Below are 19854 nucleotides of genomic sequence, written 5' to 3' on the forward strand. Positions count from 1 at the left end.
GGGAAAGGAAGTTCAGGTTGAGCACATTGCACTGCATTCCTTGCAGCGGTTCTCAACTGGTGGGCTGTGATCCAAGGGTGTTCTTGTAGAGTTGTGGACACAAAGCTAAATACAAATACTAACCCTATAAAGCCTACTGTATCATATTCGATATGCAAAAAGGCATTACTTTAAATACTTGATTATCCAAAGTATCCATGCTTTAAAAAAAAAAAATCATATTAAACCTGTTCCATAAATAAACTTTTTCATTTCAAAAATTAGATTTTTCTGACGATTTCATCTTTGCAGGGTTAAATTGCAATTATTTAATGATGCATGGTTAGGACAGCAAAATAAATAGTCTAATAAAGTTTTAATTCAGAGTGACAAACAAGCACACATCATTGCCAACTTGCCAAGTGAAAAGTATATGCAGGTGAAGCATATAATGCTTTGAGCCATTCATACGATGTGTTAATTGTGCTCCATTTGTACTATTTTTAAATGACTGAGCTATGTAAACATGCATCAGATGGACATATTTGGCCATTGCACCACATTTGTCAAGTAAAAAAAACCCTCACCTTCTGCATTTGTTTTGCTCCATCTAGCTGGATCTTCCTTTTCAGCTTATGTTATGTTAATAATTTTGCACACTCTTAAAGGTTCCAAAAGAGGGTTTTAGTAACGATGCAATAGAAGAACCAATTTTGGTTCCACAAAGAACCTTTCACTTAACCTTTTCTTAAAAGAACCATTTTTTTCTTAGTGTAAAGAACATTTTAAAAATCCAAATAACTTTTTCCACTATAAAGAACCTTTTGTGGAATGTAAAGGTTCCAAAAATGTTAAAGGTTCTTCATGGAACCATCAATGTTAATAAAGAAGCTTTATTTTTAAGAGTGTACATTGATGGTTTATGCAGTTATATTAAAACATTTTAAGGGCATTTTTGCTTCAATACAATATACAATTTTGGTGCTGTTGTAAGGCTGGAAGAACCTCAGACACTTCGACCTCTTAAAGGGATAGTTCACCCAAAAATGAAAATGAGCCCATTATTTACTCACCCTCAAGCCATCCTAGGCATATATGACTTCCTTCTTTCAGATGAATCCAAACGGAGTTATATTAAAAATTGACTTTGATCTTCCAAGCTGTTTAATGGCAGTCAGCGGTTGTTGCAGTGCATCAGTCCAAAAGAAGTGAAATAAAGCGCATCCATCCATAATAAAAAGTGCCTCACACAGCTCAACACCCGCTGACTGCCATTAAACAGCTTGGAAGATCAAAGACAATTTTTAATATAACTCCGACTGGATTCGTCTGAAAGAAGAAAGTCACATACATCTAGGATGCCTTGTGGGTGAGTAATTCATGGGTTAATTTAAATTTTTGGGTGAACTAACCCTTTAAGATATGGACAATACAAACAAAGTGTATTAACATACAGGCATCTGTTTCCACATCTCACTGAGAGATGATGCGGGAAAGCTTTTTTCTCACCTATACATTTGTTCCTTTTCCCCCACTTCCTTCCCTTCACTCAGCTCACTCAGAATGGTCAATAGCATAATATAATGTTCTACATGAATGCAAGTGATATTCACAGTCATGTTTGGCATTATTTAAATCAGGTGAGATTCTAGATTTCTGGCTAACTGCTTGACTTTAGTTAAGTTGTTATGCAGTTGCATTAACTATGGGTGGCTAGACAAAATACTATTGGGTACTAAGCAAGTGATATTCAGTCATGTCTGGTATCATTTGAAATGTCTCAGCGCGACTGGTACAAATACAATGGTCTTAATCTTACAAGAAGTAAACTAAAAGGTAATAAAGATCCTAAGAGTTTAGAGGCATTTTGCTTATTGTACAGGGTGTGCCCTTTCCTAGTGACTTTCATGCAAATTACCATCTGTCCTCAAAAGGTGTAAACTCTCCACGTCTAGGCCTTGATCAATGCAAATTCCAATTGTTAGTTACAGTCTCCATTTGGAGGATGAGTGTCTTGGTCTGAGTACTTAAGGAAATGTTGCAAGAAGATCAGGGTGATACTGTAGCCAACAAATATTTGTTCACACTAAGAAAAAAAGGTTATTTTAAGAACTGTTCACTGAAAGGTTCATTGGGGAACCCAAAATGGTTCTTCTATGGCATTACTGCAAAAACCCCCTTTTGGAAAACCTATTTTTAAGTGTGTAGTATGTGCACTGCATACTATACACAGTATGCATACTATATACTACTGCGATAGTAAGAGTAGTATGTTATTCTGAACATAGTCAGAGAGCACAGCATCACCACCTCACCACCTGACTGCTGTAGTCCTCTGTCACCCCAGTTAACGCCATATTTTCCTGCTCTAAGTCTTTTCGTTCGCCATCCTCCTGTTGTTGAATCTGCAATGCTTTCTGTTCCTTCATTCTCCTGCGTTGCTCTCGTTTCCTCTCTCTCTCCTCCTGCCGCTCCTGATGGTGGCAGTACTGCACGCGCCGTGAGAAAAGCTCCCGCGCATATTTGTACAACTGCATGTCTAGTGCGTTCAACTCCTCTATGCGCCTCCGTGTAGACGTCCCAACCGTGACCCCAGCCGCCCGGGTCCCGTTAATCTGAGTGAAGGCGGTGATAAAGTGCAAGCCGAACATCCTCTCAAAAAGGAATTGTGTTTTGCGCTGGAACTCAGTTAGGCCAAAGAAAGCCATGCGAAGCAGGTTGCGTTTGGCGCTGCTGAGGAGCAACTCGGCGCGCCGTTCTTCGCTCATGGAGGACAGGTTGTAGCAGCCCACCAGGCTGAGATCGGCCAGCATGCGAGTCTGCCGGTTGTTGGCCAGGTTTGAGGGGCAGGCCATGAACTCCTCCAGAGACACACCGGTCCAGTCTTCACTGCTGTAGCAGGCCGGCAGCTCGTCTGGAGTGGGAGGACGTCCGTCACACATGTGTAGCGCTGTCTTCCACGTGGCGCCGCGCTGCACGTGCTTCCATTCGCTCAGGTAGCGCGACACGGGGTCCCGCAACAGCGTGATGTAGTAGAAGTTCCTATGAAGAGAACACAGAAGCTGAGAAATCTAGAAAAAAAAACTGCCCTCCAGCATGTCTTTTTTTCTCATAGAACAACAAAAATGTATCAGTCACCTTTCTGTCATTATATGGAAAAGAGTGGCCAAGATATTCTTTAGAATTAAAATTATGCAAGCCTGTTACATATTTTCATACACTACTGTTCAAAAGTTTGAGGTCAGCAAGATTATTTTTGAAACAAAGAAATTAATACTTTTATTCAGCAAGGATGCATTCAATTGATCAAATGAAGACATTTATCAAACATTTTACTAAAAGTGCCATTCTTTTGAACTTTCTGTTCATAAAAAAATATTTAAAAAGTATGAGTTTCCACAAAAATATTAAGCAGCACAACTGTTTTCAGCATTATTAATAATAAATCAGCACATTATAATGATTTCTGAAGAATCATGTGAGACTGAAGACTGGAGTAATGATGATGAAAATTCATTTTTGTCACCACAGGAATAAATTGCATTTTAAAATATATTTAAAAAGAAAGTTATTTTATATTGCAATACTATTTCACAATATTATTCACTATTTCACAATATAAGAGTATTTTCTTGTAAAACATACTCATAGAACTCATACTCACCAAAACATAGAACACATAAATTATAATAATTGTTAAATGTGTGTAAAATATTTAGTTTCTATTAAGTTGGCCCTGTATCTTTTTATCAGAGAATCAGAGAAATATAAATTATGACTGTAAATAGACAAAACATTTAATTAATCTCATGATTTTCCGGCATATAGAAAACAATGACTGACAAATTCTGTACATTTTAACATTAATTTTATCACTTAACATTTCCACAGACCTCAAACACTCAATTTAAAAAACCCTTGTTTTAGGATGCTTAAACATTATTTATACATTATTTCCTGGCTTTTTTGATAGGATGAGTAGAAAAACAACAGGGAGAAAGACAGAGGACCAAGACATGACCCAAAGGTCCCCATGAGCACAACAGTGTAGCAGATCAACACACTACCCTCTGTGCCAGAGCTCCGAAAATGTGCATTTTACTGAAAAACAAGACAAAAGCACTGATTATAAAAAGTATTTTTGGCAGTGATCCTCATTAAAATGACCATGCAGGATTTCCTCAGCATTTCTTGTTAATTACACCAGTATAATTTAGTGATAGACGACAGCTAATGATTCAGACAGAGATGCGGTTGAGGACAGAGGAACATTCGCTCATAGTTCATGACGACAGCCTGCTTTAACCACATTATATTCACACAGTCTGAATGCAGCAGAGAAACGATACAGGTGATAGAAACTTCTGCCATTAATGCTTCACAGCCTCAAAGAGAAAACAAATTTCCAAATGATATTTATCAGAAAATGAGAAAAACAACCCCAATAAAACATCCAATTTTCTCGCTCGGCAGTGAAATCGCTCAGCGCTCAGAATAGCGTGCTCGTGCTGGAGCGAACGCGTGGTGAGATGTGGTCTGCTCATTGTCACCGAGTTCCTCATCATTTGTCTCATTTCCTCTTGCTGGGATTGTTACCTCCTGCGTGAGGAGCGCATTATTTCCAATCAGTTCAATAAGAGCTGAGTGTGTCTCTACTGACACATGGACACAAGTCATTCACGAGATTACGGAACTCAGAAAAACAGCATTAATTTACATACTATAAGCAAATATTTTCTTATGTGCGCAAGAGATGCGACGTGCAAAAACAAATGCTGAAAATACAGTGTCTTGGGCATGAATTTCATATTTTAGCTTGTAGGGAGCTGTTCAAATTTCTGGGTAAAAGGATACGTTGTCGTGCCTGGAAACCCGTCTAAGATCTATTGAGTTTTCTGCCACATCACGGTCAAATTACGGCCTAGAATGTCATACTGGCTATGGCATTATAATGCAGTGAAATCAATAACGCTCCACTACATTAATCCATCTGCTCTTCAGCACTGACCTATTGGAGAAGCACTGTCAAATGCTAACCCGCTCAATACAGTCAAGCTGAGCAGGATATGATATGATAATGAAGGTCAGATCGCTGATCACAGGCTGCACAGAGGTCAGTCTGTTACTGCATAACACATCCATGAAGCATTCAAAGGGTTTTATAAGTACTCAAAAAAGAACTTAATTAAACCGAAGAAAAGTTTTTGTTGCAATAAGCCTTTTCAACCAAAATAACCTTTTTAAATGAATTTGGGTTAGTCTTTCAAAACTTTAAATTCATTTAGTTATTCCTAGATGCAATTCAAATCTGAAGGACTGAGCGAGATTCAAACTCAGGTCAATGGCACGCATGAACCATTCATTACCATGTTCATTACCTGTGATGGTCCTCTGAAAGAGTCACTGTATTAATACTGTATTAAAAAATATTTTTGGAAAATAGATTTCACAAAAATATTAGAATTCAGATCATTATTAACTAAAAGGTTAATTATTATTTATTATATCTACATTAAAGGAATAGATGAGTTTCATCACTTGCTCACCATTGGATCCTCTGCAGTGAATGGGTGCCGTCAGATTGAGAGTCCAAACAGTTGATAAAAACAATAATCCATAGGTAATTCACACCACTCCAGTCCATCAATTAATGTCTTGTGAAGTGAAAAGATTAATCTGATTTGTGAAAAAGATTGACTGGAGTGGTGTGGATTACTTGTGGATTATTGTGACGTTTTTTTTCAGCTGTTTAGACTCTCATTCTGACGGCACCCATTCACTGCAGAGGATCCATTGGTGAGCAAGTGATAAATTATTCCAAATCTGTTCATCTACATCTTGGATAGCCTGAAGCTGAGTAAATTTTCAGAAAATGTTCATTTTTGGGTGAACTATTCCTTTAAAATCTCTACATGTCGATCCCCGCAATATAATAGAAGAAATACAGAAATAATGAATTTATTTTAATTAAGTAGAGAAAAAATTAAACTGCATTGGCAGATTGTTTCATTTGAAAAAAAAAAAAAAATCAGTTTCCACTGGAATATTGCTCTTTGTTTGTAATTGTGTAGAATATAACATGATCATAAACCAGTTAGTATGACTGCATTAACTGGTTTATGAGAATGTTATATTCTACACAATCACAAACAAAGAGCAATATCTAGCTGTTGAAAGCTTTATACTGTTGTTTTCACTTCAAGATCAGATCAGGAGAGAAAGCTGAAGGACTCAAATCCAGCATCCCATGAGTAAAACAGCTCTTAATATGTCAAGAGCAACACAAAATCCGCTGCACCACAGCTCAAACCCTGAAAGAGTTTAAAGCAGATCACATCTAGAAAAGTGTATATATTTAAAACGGAAATTTCCATCCATGACTTCTAGCTCTAATTTTCAATTATTTTCCAGGCCTTGAAGTTTTGCATGACTGCGGGAACCCTGTAAAAGCATGACTGAGTGAGAAAGACAGATTTCCAATCTATTGCGACAGAGTAAAAGCTTCCTCCCTTGACTCTGCACGGAGGTGTGCTAATTAATCTCATGAAATTGTTTTTTAAGCACACCATTTAATTAGTCAGCTCAAAGTCTATTAGTGTTGCTCAGAGGAAGGCAGTCTCTTCTCATTACTGATATACAATCAGTGACAGTAATGCTTTCTATCCGGATGACAGTCCAGCAGATTACAGGAATGAATCACTATAATGAGGTTCATCAATTCATTGAACATCCACTGATAAACTTACACTTTTTTAAAGTAAACACACATATATAGGAGACTGGTGCTAGCTGTCACACATTTAGCTGTGAATATTTCTCAGGTTAGCTTTATTTTTGAATGTCAGTTTCTGTATGTACAGTTCATTGAACACACCGGGGCATGTTGTCACACGGTGGGGTAGTTTGTTTAATCAGTAAAATTACTATGAAACAAAACAATTCATGCAAAAAATGTAAAGGGTACAAAAATATAAAACTATTTAGTTTGGAGGACAGAATTCACCAAAATAAAAAAAACAACAAAAAAAGCACTACCTTTCAAAAAGTTGGAGTCAGTAATTTTGGAAAGAAGTTTTGTTTTTGAAAGAAATTAATACTTATATTTAACAAGGACATTAAATCATTGATCAAAAGTGACAGTAAATACATTAATAATGTTACAAAATATTTTTTTAAATATATAAATTGTTCTTTTAAACTTTCCATTCATTGAATAATTCTGAAAAAAGTATCTCACACACACACACACACACACACACACATATATATATATATATATATATATATACATATATAATACTGTTTTATATATTTATATATACATAGGCAGAGGGTGAAAACAGCCAAATGTATTAAACATAATAAACCCATCTTTTTAGCAAGAACCAGACATGGGTGTCATGTAGGCTAAAAAACAAAATGTTTAATGGGACGGAATTTGTATTTAACGTGATTACAATTTAATAAAAATGTTAGAAATTGATAATTATGTAACGTTTCCTTTCCACGGTTTTAAAACAGCCAATAAATTATATATAGAAAGTGACATTATCACTAACACTGATCAAACATCTATCGCGACTCGTGAGTTTAAGCACTCTCAAAAAAACAAAACTATTGTTATAATCACTGAAGCTGTATACACTGTGAAATTAATCTCTTGCTTACATTGTACGTACATCTGCGCTTTGTTGTTTATGATGAGAGAATTCACAAGAGTCCGGACCCCGGAATTCAGTCAGCGAACGCGCGCACGCTCAACAAAACTGATGAGTTTCAGCGATGACTCATCTGAACGCTTCTATTGTTAGCAAGCATAATCAGACCTAGAAAATACAGAAAAAGTCACAAAAAGAAACAAAAAGATAGTGAGATCCAAACACAATGTTATAGAAAATATTTTTTCTTGTAGAAAATATTCGGAATTTTGTGTGTGGATGAGGTGACTGCTACCTTCACAGCAAATCATATTTATTCCAAATACTGTATATATTCAAAATGGAGTGATCCCATGGTTGCTATTGATTGACGCTGCATAATTCAGAGTGATTGCAAACTGACAGGCAGAGAAAATATCAGAAGTCCATTAGTTTCTGTGGGCCTAAGTGAGTGGTTTAGCACAGATGCTAATTTAATTAGCGAGAAAAAGGGTCTGTATGTGGTGGCTGACAGAGTGGCTAGCACATTAGACTACTTAAATGACCAGAGGAGTGAGGGATAATGTGTTCTCTGCCTGCCGGACAGCTGAAATACCTACTAATATCAATTGAATTGAATTACTGAGGAGGCAGTTTGCTAGAATGCCAACTCAGTTTTTGTGCTAATGCTAACTGAAATTAATTTCAACATTAAGTGCCAACGATGCTAATTAGCGTGAGAGCGCAAATCCATAAAAGCGCCAATGGGAGTGGAAAGTTCAGCGGCTGATTTACTGACAATGTGCATATTAAAGAACACAGACGCAGCCAGCGCATTTCCATAATGATCAACGTGGTCTACCAAAAGCAATGCAAATTAGTGTAGGGTCGCAAACAAGCAAAGCTGATGATAATCAGGTGTACATGGGCGCAAATAGGTTAAGGCTATTTTTTTTATTTCAAGTTTTCCTTTCTCTTTGGAGTGTTACAAGCTGTTCATGAATAGATAAGATCCTTATTAAGTACGTTTTTATATTTAAAGGATTCCCCACTGACGATTCAAACACGAGTTTTGAGCAGTGTAGAGTATAGCGCTTGTTGTTTGTCGTTTCTTCGATCACAAATGCAGAGATGGTTTTATGTTAACGCGGCGTGATGCAACGCAACGCGTAAAAAGACAGTATAAGTCATTCTAATCAGTAATTATGTCCCCACTGGATGCAACAAATGCCTCGTTTATAATGGGTTTTATTGGTTTTGTCTCGTCGCGCCGGGACACGGCGTCACAATATGGTAAGGGGCGTAACATTTCCGTCACACGCTTGAGGTATTCCGCCAATCATAACGCACTGGATAGCTGGCCAATCACAGCACACCTCGCTTTTTCAGACCGATGAGCTTTGTAAAAATCGACACGTTTCAGAAAGGCGGGGCATAAAGGAGAAACAATAATGTACATTATGTGGAAAATAATGTGTTTTTTGAACCTTAAACCGCATAAACACATTTCATTACACCAAATACACAAAATAATGTTATTTTTTAGCAACATCATATGACCCCTTTAAATAAATGGCACAAAGTAAATCAACAACTGCAAACCTTAGTAAATCACCTTGATTCATTTTAATACTCTCCTCCCATAAAATTGGCGTCTGAACTCCTACAAATGCATATGTAATAAGGTCAGGCACATAAATAACTGTCCATGCTTTTTCAGTGCTAATTTTTCACTGTACTTTAGTAAATCCTGACAGTAGTTTTTTTGTTGCAAGACAAGTAGGCATGGTAATTGCAAGGAAATAGTCCTAACTATCAGTGTTATTTTAGTATAATTTAAGCACCATTATAGTATTTATTAATATTTTACATTTATTTGTACATTTTTAGTTTTCATTACAATTTGAAATAATAATAATTTTAATAATTCTGTTACATACTTTTGTAATTTTTATTAGTTTTTAACTTTCATTTAATTTTATTTCAATTTTAGCTTTAGTAATTTTGTACTTCAACTTAAAAATTTTATTTCGGTTACGGCAACATTTCTCATTTTAATTTAAGTTTTTCATCTAATATTTATATTTTATTTTAGCTTTATTTCAATTAATGAAAATTATTTTTGACAGCTTTAGTTAAAAATAACAACACTATATAGGGTACACTGATTCAAAACAATAACTCATAAGTTCAAGACTGATGTTTGAGTCTTTTTAAACAATTCGTATAAAAGAACTTGGTTAAAAGAATATCGCAGCAGATAGATGTGTCATCTGTATAGTGTCCTTGGATCTCATCACATTCAACTCAGACTGCAAACACACTCAGCTAAAAAAAAAAAGGCTAAAACAGTATTTTTTTGCAATGGTGTTATAGAATAATCAGCACTGAAAGCCTGCAGGAAACTATCAGAATATTTTACTGTAGCGTTTTCCTTATGTAACATCAAAGGACTGTTAATGGAAACAAAGACACTAAAGAAACAGGTGGCATTTTTTTAGAAAATGGAATTGTTCTGAACAAGGATTGATTCCCTGGTCCAGATAGGCTACAGATATGTAAACTGAAACCTTTAATAAATATTTCATATGGTTCTAATCTTCACCGTTCCCTGCTGATGTCATCGCGCATTGGACAGCTGTCATTCTGTAGATAAATTTATCTTGAGAACCCGGTTACCTAACGCAGAACACAAGACATCCCTGCTATCTCTGGCATTTGAAAATATGTGATATCTGTGTGTCAGAATGATTCATAGGACAGATAATATATCAGAAGAGCCACAGACCATCTGAATATTTCTGAGGGGATATGATACAGGTCACAAAATGTCATTTACAGTTCCTCTGTGAGGTTTATTGATCAATCAGTCGTATTTCATAAGTGTTCTGCTTGAACACCAGTAAGATGAACCAAAACAGAGAATTACTTGTGTATATTTTCATTAAAGGTTACTAATGTTTTTTTTATTATTATTATTATTTTGAATTATATGTATTATACTTGGTAAGACAAAGACATGGATGTTTAAATATTACACTGTAGCTAAATAATACATGTAGATTTCAAGTTGATTTAAAACCAAGTTGTGCACCACTGTGAACTGAATTGAGAATGACATAAATTCAATGACTGAATTTGAAAAATATAGCAAATAAGAGCAGAATCGCAAGTCAAATTTTCATTTAAGGAAGTAAAATATAAAACAAGTGAAATTCAAAGATGTTTATGTCAAAGTGAAGCAAAATGACATAAACAATTTGAAAAGCAAAGTTAGTCAAGACATGGATATATGGATAAACTATTTCCTTTTGAGGGACTATTTACCACAAATGGTAGGTTGACCTAATCATCGATCAGGGCGAGTGTTGGCTAAACTCGATGCTTTATCTCCTTGCATCAGGAGGGGAGCCCCACAGAAAATCGATATGAGCCAAAACAATTTTATTTCATTAACATTAAGGCCACCAGCGTAATTAAAGAGCAGGTTTCATATGCTTACGTTAGCATGCTTTCAACATTACCTTCTAAAACAATGAGTATCCCTGAGAAAAGCAGTCACATTTAAGACTGCGACCGCAGTTCATTTGAGGATAGCTGTCAGAAGCAGCATCTGCTCTGGTGCTTCATGCTCTACTGGGTTAACATTAACTGATGATTTTAAAATCTTCTGTTTCACTAAGCAGGGTGTTTGCTTCAATGGAAAGCAGATTCACAGCACATTTAAACTGCTCTGATAAAGGACAGCAAAGCTGAGAGTCCACTTCAGGACATTGCAAGAAGGAGACCTTAAAGGGATATTTGACCTCAAAAAAAAAAAAAAAAGTTGCACTGTAAAAAAAGATTTTTCTAAAACTGGATATTCCGATTACAAGAAAATACTATTTATTTATTTATACTTCAAATTTAATGTTTAATTCAGTGTGTTACTTGCCATTTCTTTGTAATTATTTGTGAAATGTACTAGCAATTCCTGAGTGAAAACTGTATGTACAACCATTTTTTTTGTATCAAAAGTATCAAAAGCAGTCCATTTGACTTATTCTAGGGCCTTATGAAATTAGTTTTACCCCCGCCCCCAATTCTGTTTTATTTTCCCTGAATTCCTTGTTTTCCATTTTAATTGTTCTATTTTCTATTATGTTTTAATTGTTTAATTAAATTTTAATAATAAAAAAACATGTCTAATTAATTTAATAATTCTGTTTTAATAGTTTAATTAAATTTTATTTGATTTCTAAGCAATTAAACTTTAACATTTTAAAATGTATTACATTTTGTAACAATAATAGTGATCTTGAAATGTGTTTTATGTTTATTTATTTATTTTTCCAGAAATTAATTGTTCTGCATTTTAACAATTTAATCAAGTAATCAAACTAATTTCCTTTCCCTTTTTGACAAATACAATTGTGTGAAATTGTGTAAAATTGTGTGATTCCTTAAAAATGTTTTAATAAACGGTATTATATTTCTTTAAAAGAATGTTCAAGATATAGTACTATATTACTGTCACAATTTCATCAAGTTAGCCTGAACTCTTATTTTGGCAGGTTGTAGTGAAGACCTTTGAGATTCTGTGTGTATCTGACAACAGTTTTAGCAAATTAAATTGTGAAATACTCATTAAGTGTCACTCAGAGCAGCTCTGGAGATGAAATTCACATTAAGTGTCCTCGTATAGTGAGATGGCAGACACTGAAAACACCACAAGCTATCATTTGAAGTCAATAGCTTTGAGAGAAGAATAGACAAATTTAAGTCATTGTTCTCTGAAAATCTTGACATGCGATGCCTGAATCATGAGCAAAACATTCTTTTGAGGTGGATCTTTTCCATGAATTGTTTGAATCTAAATGATTCATTAATAGGACTAATGAATCAGAAAGAAAGTCCAACATGAAGGTGAGTAATCTTTGAGTAAACTATTCCTTTAAGGTTATCCACTGGTTGGCTCTCCATGCCAGGCTCAGGAATACTTCTAACTGTGCTGTTTTCTGAGTTTTCTCTGTCGCAGCATATTCGGAACGTGCACATTCCTTTCAATAGCTTTTTCACTTAAGAAAAGCAGATGGCAGATTTTGCAGTCATCAGGCATGCGGCGGCTCTAGTCATATCATCAATTGCAGAGGTTGTGGCAGGAACAGCTTGCCATTTTCATACAGACAGCAAAGCATGAACGCCACATAGGCCGTTTCTTTCTGGATGTGCTGACTGAGTCATCGGCCGCTCGCTGCAGTTATCACCACTGCTCCAGGCTCTTACACAAATGAGATGGGGTATAGATGGAGAAAAAATATAAAAGGATAAATATCACAGCTATAGAGAACTCTGTCATACTGGATTCACTTAATGCTCTGTGAAATCAGTGAGGAAAGTTTAAAGGTGGGGTAAGAGATTTTTCAAAAACGCTTTCGAAAACTGATTCGGGCCAAGTAGCAAAACAAACTTGTAGCCAATCAGCAGTAAGGGGCGTGTCTACTAATGACGTGGAGGAGAGAGCGTTCAGTGCACAAGACGGACATTAGCCGAGCCGAGCGACAGAAAGATGGCGGATAAAAAACAAAAGCGGAACAAGAGAAGGCTTAAGGCAATAAGGCAAGAAGTAGGACCCGTGTAAATATCGGATCAGCTTTCCAGCGCTGGAGAGAACTCAAGGAGCGGAAGGCCTGCGATCAGACGCCGAGGTTGCTTTGTTTCTTCTCGATAGGTGAGTAACACCGAGTCTGCGTCGCAACATCTAAAGTCTGTCTAGTACACTGGACGCAACAAAACGACCGTTGGAAATCATTTGAAATTTGTGTCAATACGTCATAAATAGAACGCAGCAGCAGTTTTCTGTCGGGGATTTGTCGTGTCGGTGAGACCCTTTTGGGATAGGGGCGTGTTTGTTTTGGTGATTTCAAATGTCACCATTGGCTACCAGAAATCGCTTACCCCACCTTTAATGACCTCTAGTGGTGATTCTGCATTACAACATTTTTCGCCTAAAGCAGATTATTTTGAACCATTAAAGACAAGTATTTCAAAATCGAATTGATGGTGATATTTACCACATGACCACCATATGTCAGAACTGCATGTTATAAGTATTATTTGAGTATGCAAAAGGGAGTTAAAGACAGAAAGACTATTAAATAAGCCTGCCAACAGAGAGCACATCCTCACCAAAACTCACAATGACGGCAACAGGGGTGGGCAAATTTGCTCTCTTTTTAATTCAGGAGCTGGAAATGGAATTGGCCGAATCCCCCAGGATGCTGAATTGGAATTTCAATTGGAATGACAGGAAGAACAATTTAAAAGTAAATTGCATAATATAATATAAATATTAATATATATTAAAATCCATAAAATCTAAATATAACTTTAATATTATTATTACCCAGTCTTTCTGGTTTTATATGTTCTATATGATGACATGTTTATGGGTAATTAATATTGAACAATTAAATGCATTATTAAAAACTGCACTCACAGCAAGCAGCTTTATAATATATTTATAATTTGATTTAAAATGAATAGAATTAATAAAATTCTGCATCCTGTTTGTCAGCTCATCCTGTTTGTTAGCCAGCTATAAGAAGTTCTCTTTCCAAAGTAGTATGATGAGAATGTATGTTTTTGTTGCCATTAATTAGTATGAATGTGTTTCAAAGCGTATTCATCATCTCACAACTGGTGTTCATTTCTCTGTGTCATCATCCTGTTAATAATTGGTTCTCATGTAATTGCAGTTGTCTGCTGCATCCTTTGACAAAACCATCATATATCAAATTCATTTCCATTATGAAAACCCAACAAACCAAAGATCAGTTTCCACTACACAGCTAATCATTTTCATTTTCCACAAAAATGCACGGAGGACAAGATGACTGTTAATTACAGCATTGTAAATCTAACTTGATGCCAGCCTGTCGTCTGTTCACTTACATGTTTCTAAGCAGCCAATTGGAGTCATGCTGACTTGATAGCATGCAGCATTATATACTTTACAGGCACACTGTAAACATTATTTTTTGACCATTACATTGTGATTTCAAGTTTTCCTTTCTCGTTGGAGTGTTATAAGCTGTTCGTGAATAGATAAGATCCCTAAAGTTGCAAAGACTAAAGTCTCAAACCCAAAGAGATATTCTTTATAAAAGTTAAGACTCGTCCACGCCTACCTAAAACGCCTCGTTTAAACACGCCCCCGCATGTCTACGTCACGATGTGGGAAGATTTGCATAACGCCGCCCAAATGTTCACGCAAAGAAAGAAGGCGTAACTTTGATTCTCGCTGTAGTATTGTTGCCGCTGCCGCCATGTCGTGGAGACACTGTGTGTTTCGTTGTGAAAGCGAAACTACTTTGTTTGGTCTTCCAAAAGAGGACACAACTAGAAATCAGTGGTTAAGTTGTATTTACAACACTGTTCCAGAACACTTCAAACCTTATAATGGGTTTTAATGTTTTTGTCTCGTTGCTCTGGCCGGGACATGGCATCACAGTATGGTAAGGGCCGTAACATTTCCGTCTCACGCTTGAGGTATTCGGCCAATCACAACGCACTGGATAGCTGGCCAATCACAGCACACCTCGCTTTTTCAGACCGATGAGCTTTGTAAAAATCGACGCGTTTCAGAAAGGCGGGGCATAGAGGAGAAACAATAATGTACAGTATGTGGAAAATAATGTGTTTTTTTAACCTTAAACTGCATAAACATTTCATTACACCAAATACACAAAATAATGTTATTTTTTAGCAACGTCATATGACCCCTTTAAGCATAATCTTGAAAAACCTGCACCAAAAGTGCCATCACAACTAGTAAAACAACAAGACAGACGTGACACTGTCAGACACTAAACAGACAGCATAACGGCCACATTTTCTCTGACTTTCTTACTAGTTGCTTCTTCAGAAGCAGTTTAAAACTAATCTGAAACAGGCCAGAAGTCAATAAAACTGCCAGGGATCAGGGCTAAACAAAATTGATCCTGTAGCCCCAACAACACAATGTAGGAAGGCAGAGGTGGAGAAATCTTCTACTGCCAAAGCAACAACAACAGATTAGTAATTTGCTGTGAGTTCACTGACTCCATGGACTGCTCCTGAAAACAGAATATTTCCACATTCGCACAGATCTGATAGTCCTGAAAAGCTGAAGGAAGGACTGCATGAGGATTCATACTGTCAGAAAACTGTCATTTGTTTCCCTACGACTCATATAATTAGCAGTATCTGACAAATGACATTCAGCTTAGTGTGTAATGCAAAGGAAATATTATTATATTATAACATATATTATGTACACACACACACACACATATATATATATATATATATATATAGAATGATTTCTGAAGGGTCATGTGGCACTGAAGACTGGAGTAATGATGCTGAAAATTCAGCTTACATCACAGGAACAAATTACATTTTAAAAATATATCCAAATAGAAAACAGTTATTTAAATCAGTAATAATACTTCTCTGTTTCTTTCTTTGTTTGTTTATTTTTTAACTGTATTTTTGATTAAATTAATACAGTCTAAATGAGCATAAGAACCTTCTTTCAAAAACATAGAAAAAATCTTACCGACCCCACACTTTTTGAATGGTAGTGTGAATTAAAAAAAATCTACATTTGGCTTATACTGAAATGGAAATATCATTAAATATCATGCATTATATTTCTGACAGAATTTAGCTTGGTCTTTGTCCCTGTGCTTTTCTGTCCCTGTGCTTTCTGTTTCCTTATACCAGTTAAAGAACTGTTTGCCATGTTTGCCATTTACTTAGAATGACCCAATAACACTGTGATGTGACCCATTATTTTTCTTGTTTACAGTGCATATGCATGCTTTACATATTTAGTTGCAGTTTTATGATTCATTGTTTGGCTAATTGTGTTAAAGCAATAGTGACTTTTTCATTGAAGAAAGCAATATTATGGATAGAGGACACATATTTTATCTGGAAGCAACAGTTTAAAGTTAAAAACATCTTAATGATGGACTTGTTTCTTACAAATATGCAGCTTTTCACTTCACTTTAATTGACGGACTGCAGTCATGTGGAGTACTTGTGGATTATTGTGATGTTTTTATCAGCTGTTTGGAATCTCATTCTGACGGCACCCATTCACTGCAGTGGAAACAAAAACTAATCTACATCTTGGATAGCCTGAGGGTGAGCAATGTTTCTTTTTTGGGTGAACTATTCCTTTAACAAGCAGCTATGTCTCATAAAGTGGCTCCTGTGTTAATATGGTACAATTGTGCTCGCTACAGAAGCAGGTTAAAGCAGGGGAAATTGCTGCCATTCCTCCTACTATATGTGTCAAACACACTTTGATAATGAGCAGATGATGAGGGAACATAATAAACTGCAGAAGAAAAATGTGCCTACACACATACTAAAACAAGAGGACTGTCACAGAGGCGAACTCCGTGATTCCCTCTTCCGACCATCAGAGGGCTCCCTCACCCGAATATTGACTCTTACACTCTCACACTACATTTCCCATCAGCCCCGTATCTGGCACTGATCACCTAGCCCAGCTGTAGCCCATCAGCTGGCCTATATAAACAGTCTGTTCCTTCCAGCTCATTGCGAAGTCTTGTTTTACTGCGGTTTACATTTCTGAGCGTTTTTCTCTGTTTTGCCTGCCTGTTGTGACCCTGTCTGTACCTCGTTTATGATACTCTGCTACCTGCCTTCTGGATTATCCGCCTTGTCTCTGAGTTGTGATTCATTGCCACCTGCCCCGACTTCTAGCCTGTTTACTGACAACGATTGTGTTTACCCCCCGTCACTGTGTTTGCTGGTATGTGACCATTGCCTGTTTGACCACGATTGTAATAAAGCCTGCTTATGGATCCCACTTCGAGTGACACTTCGTTACAAGGACAAAGAGAAGATAAGGGTAGTGCTTGTTCACTCATTTAGCTCATTTGTGCAACAAAAGGCTTTGATGGAAGGAGGTTTGCTTTGATCTGTTATGATTGCATGTGAGCTGCAGACAAGACGTACCACTGTGATCCCCCGTTGCGCATGGGAAAATAGTCGTCTGTTCATTGCTAATGTGTGTCCCAGTGTGTTTGGAAAATATCTGCATGTGTCACCATTTTAACCACAGAGGTACTCATTTTCCCTCATGGGTCCTTAACAGCTAACAGGTTTCCTGAGAGTAAAGTAACAAATAAAAATAGTTTTTTTTTAAGAAATTTTAGAATAGTGCATTAAGGAAGTCCGTTTCCACCACTGAATAAGAAATAAAAAAAGAGAACAATTCTGACTTTTTTCTTAGTATTGTGTGATATTAACTCGCAATTGCAAGTTATAAAGTCAGAATTGCATAATATAAACTCCCAATTGCAAGAAGTCAGAATTGTGAAATCTAAACTCGCAAGACTCACAAGTCAGAATTGCAGTATAGGCATTTTTTCTAGCAATTCTGACTTTTTCCTCACAATTGCGTGATATAAACTTGCAATTCTGACTTCTTTTCTCAGAATTATGAGATATAAACAATTGCAAGTTATAGAGTCCAATTCTGAGGAAAAAAGACACTACTATTTTCTTACAGTTGCAAGTTTTTATCTCACAAGTGTGACTTTATTTCTCAGAATTGCGAGATTATATCTCACAGTTCTGACTTTATAACTTGCAATAACGAGTTTATATCTCACAATTCTGAGAAAAAATGTCAGAATTGCAAGATGTAAACTCCCAATTGTGAGAAAAAAAGTTAAAACTGTGAGATAAAGTCACAATTACCTTTTTATTTGTATTCAGTGGTGAAAACAAGATTCCATTGCAAAGCAAGCAAAATGAGTAAAAAAGCAATAAATGTCAGAATTGTGGGATATAAACTCGCAATTATTAAATTTGTTTCTCGCAATTGCGAGTTTATATCTCACAATTATGACTTTTTTTCTCATAATTGTGAGATATAAACACAATTGTGAGTTATAAAGTCCAATTTGGAGGAAAAAAATATGTATTTTCTTACAGTTGCAAGTTTATATCTCACAGTTCTGACTTTATACCTCACAATTATGAGTTTATATCTCACAATTCTGGCGAAAAAAAGTCTGAATTGCAAGATGTATACTCACAATTGCGAGAAATACCTTTTTTTTCAACTGCTTACACACATTTTCAAAACTTTGCCTCTTTTTTTCAAAACTTTACACACAAATCCAAGAATTGCACACACAAAATGTCTTGCAAAATGAAGCACTGCATTCAAAATCTCACAAACACATCTCAAAAGCAAACATTTGTCTTACGTTGCAAACACCTTTGCCATAACATTATATTTTTGGATATATACACAGTTATTCAAAACCTAAAACTCTTCTTTCATGAGCTCCTATGTACATTTCTGTTCAAGACTGAAAGAAATTGGCAGAGATATGTTGAAAAATTCATGGTAAACACAAAAGCAAGATTGAAACCAAACTTTTTTTTTTTACTGTAAGCATTTGTGGTTGTGAATACAGTATTACACAGTATAAAAGAAAAGAAATACATCAACCATGTGTAGTTGTGTAGATGTGTATTTATAGGCCTATTCTAAAGTAAAGCAATGAGTGTTTGCATATGTAAGGAGTTAGTGTAAGGTACTGGTGAATTAGTGACTCTTACACTCTCACACTACATTTCCCATCAGCCCCGTATCTGGCACTGATCACCTAGCCCAGCTGTAGCCCATCAGCTGGCCTATATAAACAGTCTGTTCCTTCCAGCTCATTGCGAAGTCTTGTTTTACTGCGGTTTACATTTCTGAGCGTTTTTCTCTGTTTTGCCTGCCTGTTGTGACCCTGTCTGTACCTCGTTTATGATACTCTGCTACCTGCCTTCTGGATTATCCGCCTTGTCTCTGAGTTGTGATTCATTGCCACCTGCCCCGACTTCTAGCCTGTTTACTGACAACGATTGTGTTTACCCCCCGTCACTGTGTTTGCTGGTATGTGACCATTGCCTGTTTGACCACGATTGTAATAAAGCCTGCTTATGGATCCCACTTCGAGTGACACTTCGTTACAAGGACAAAGAGAAGATAAGGGTAGTGCTTGTTCACTCATTTAGCTCATTTGTGCAACAAAAGGCTTTGATGGAAGGAGGTTTGCTTTGATCTGTTATGATTGCATGTGAGCTGCAGACAAGACGTACCACTGTGATCCCCCGTTGCGCATGGGAAAATAGTCGTCTGTTCATTGCTAATGTGTGTCCCAGTGTGTTTGGA

At 36.3% G+C, this 19854-nt stretch overlaps 1 protein-coding gene across 1 annotated transcript in view; it reads right to left on the minus strand.

Annotated features, from left to right (window-relative positions):
- Nucleotides 1-2282: 2282 nt before the first annotated feature.
- Nucleotides 2283-19854, minus strand: part of LOC107660115 (heparan-sulfate 6-O-sulfotransferase 3-like) — a 28140-nt gene continuing 10568 nt past the window's right edge. The window contains exon 2 of the mRNA XM_016449347.1: nt 2283-3021. Within this exon, the coding sequence (XP_016304833.1) occupies nt 2283-3021 (739 nt within the window). The remainder of the gene's footprint in view (nt 3022-19854) is intronic.

Source organism: Sinocyclocheilus anshuiensis, unplaced genomic scaffold (genome assembly GCF_001515605.1).
Source record: "Sinocyclocheilus anshuiensis isolate Anshui unplaced genomic scaffold, SAMN03320099.WGS_v1.1 scaffold55, whole genome shotgun sequence".
NCBI lineage: Eukaryota > Metazoa > Chordata > Actinopteri > Cypriniformes > Cyprinidae > Sinocyclocheilus > Sinocyclocheilus anshuiensis.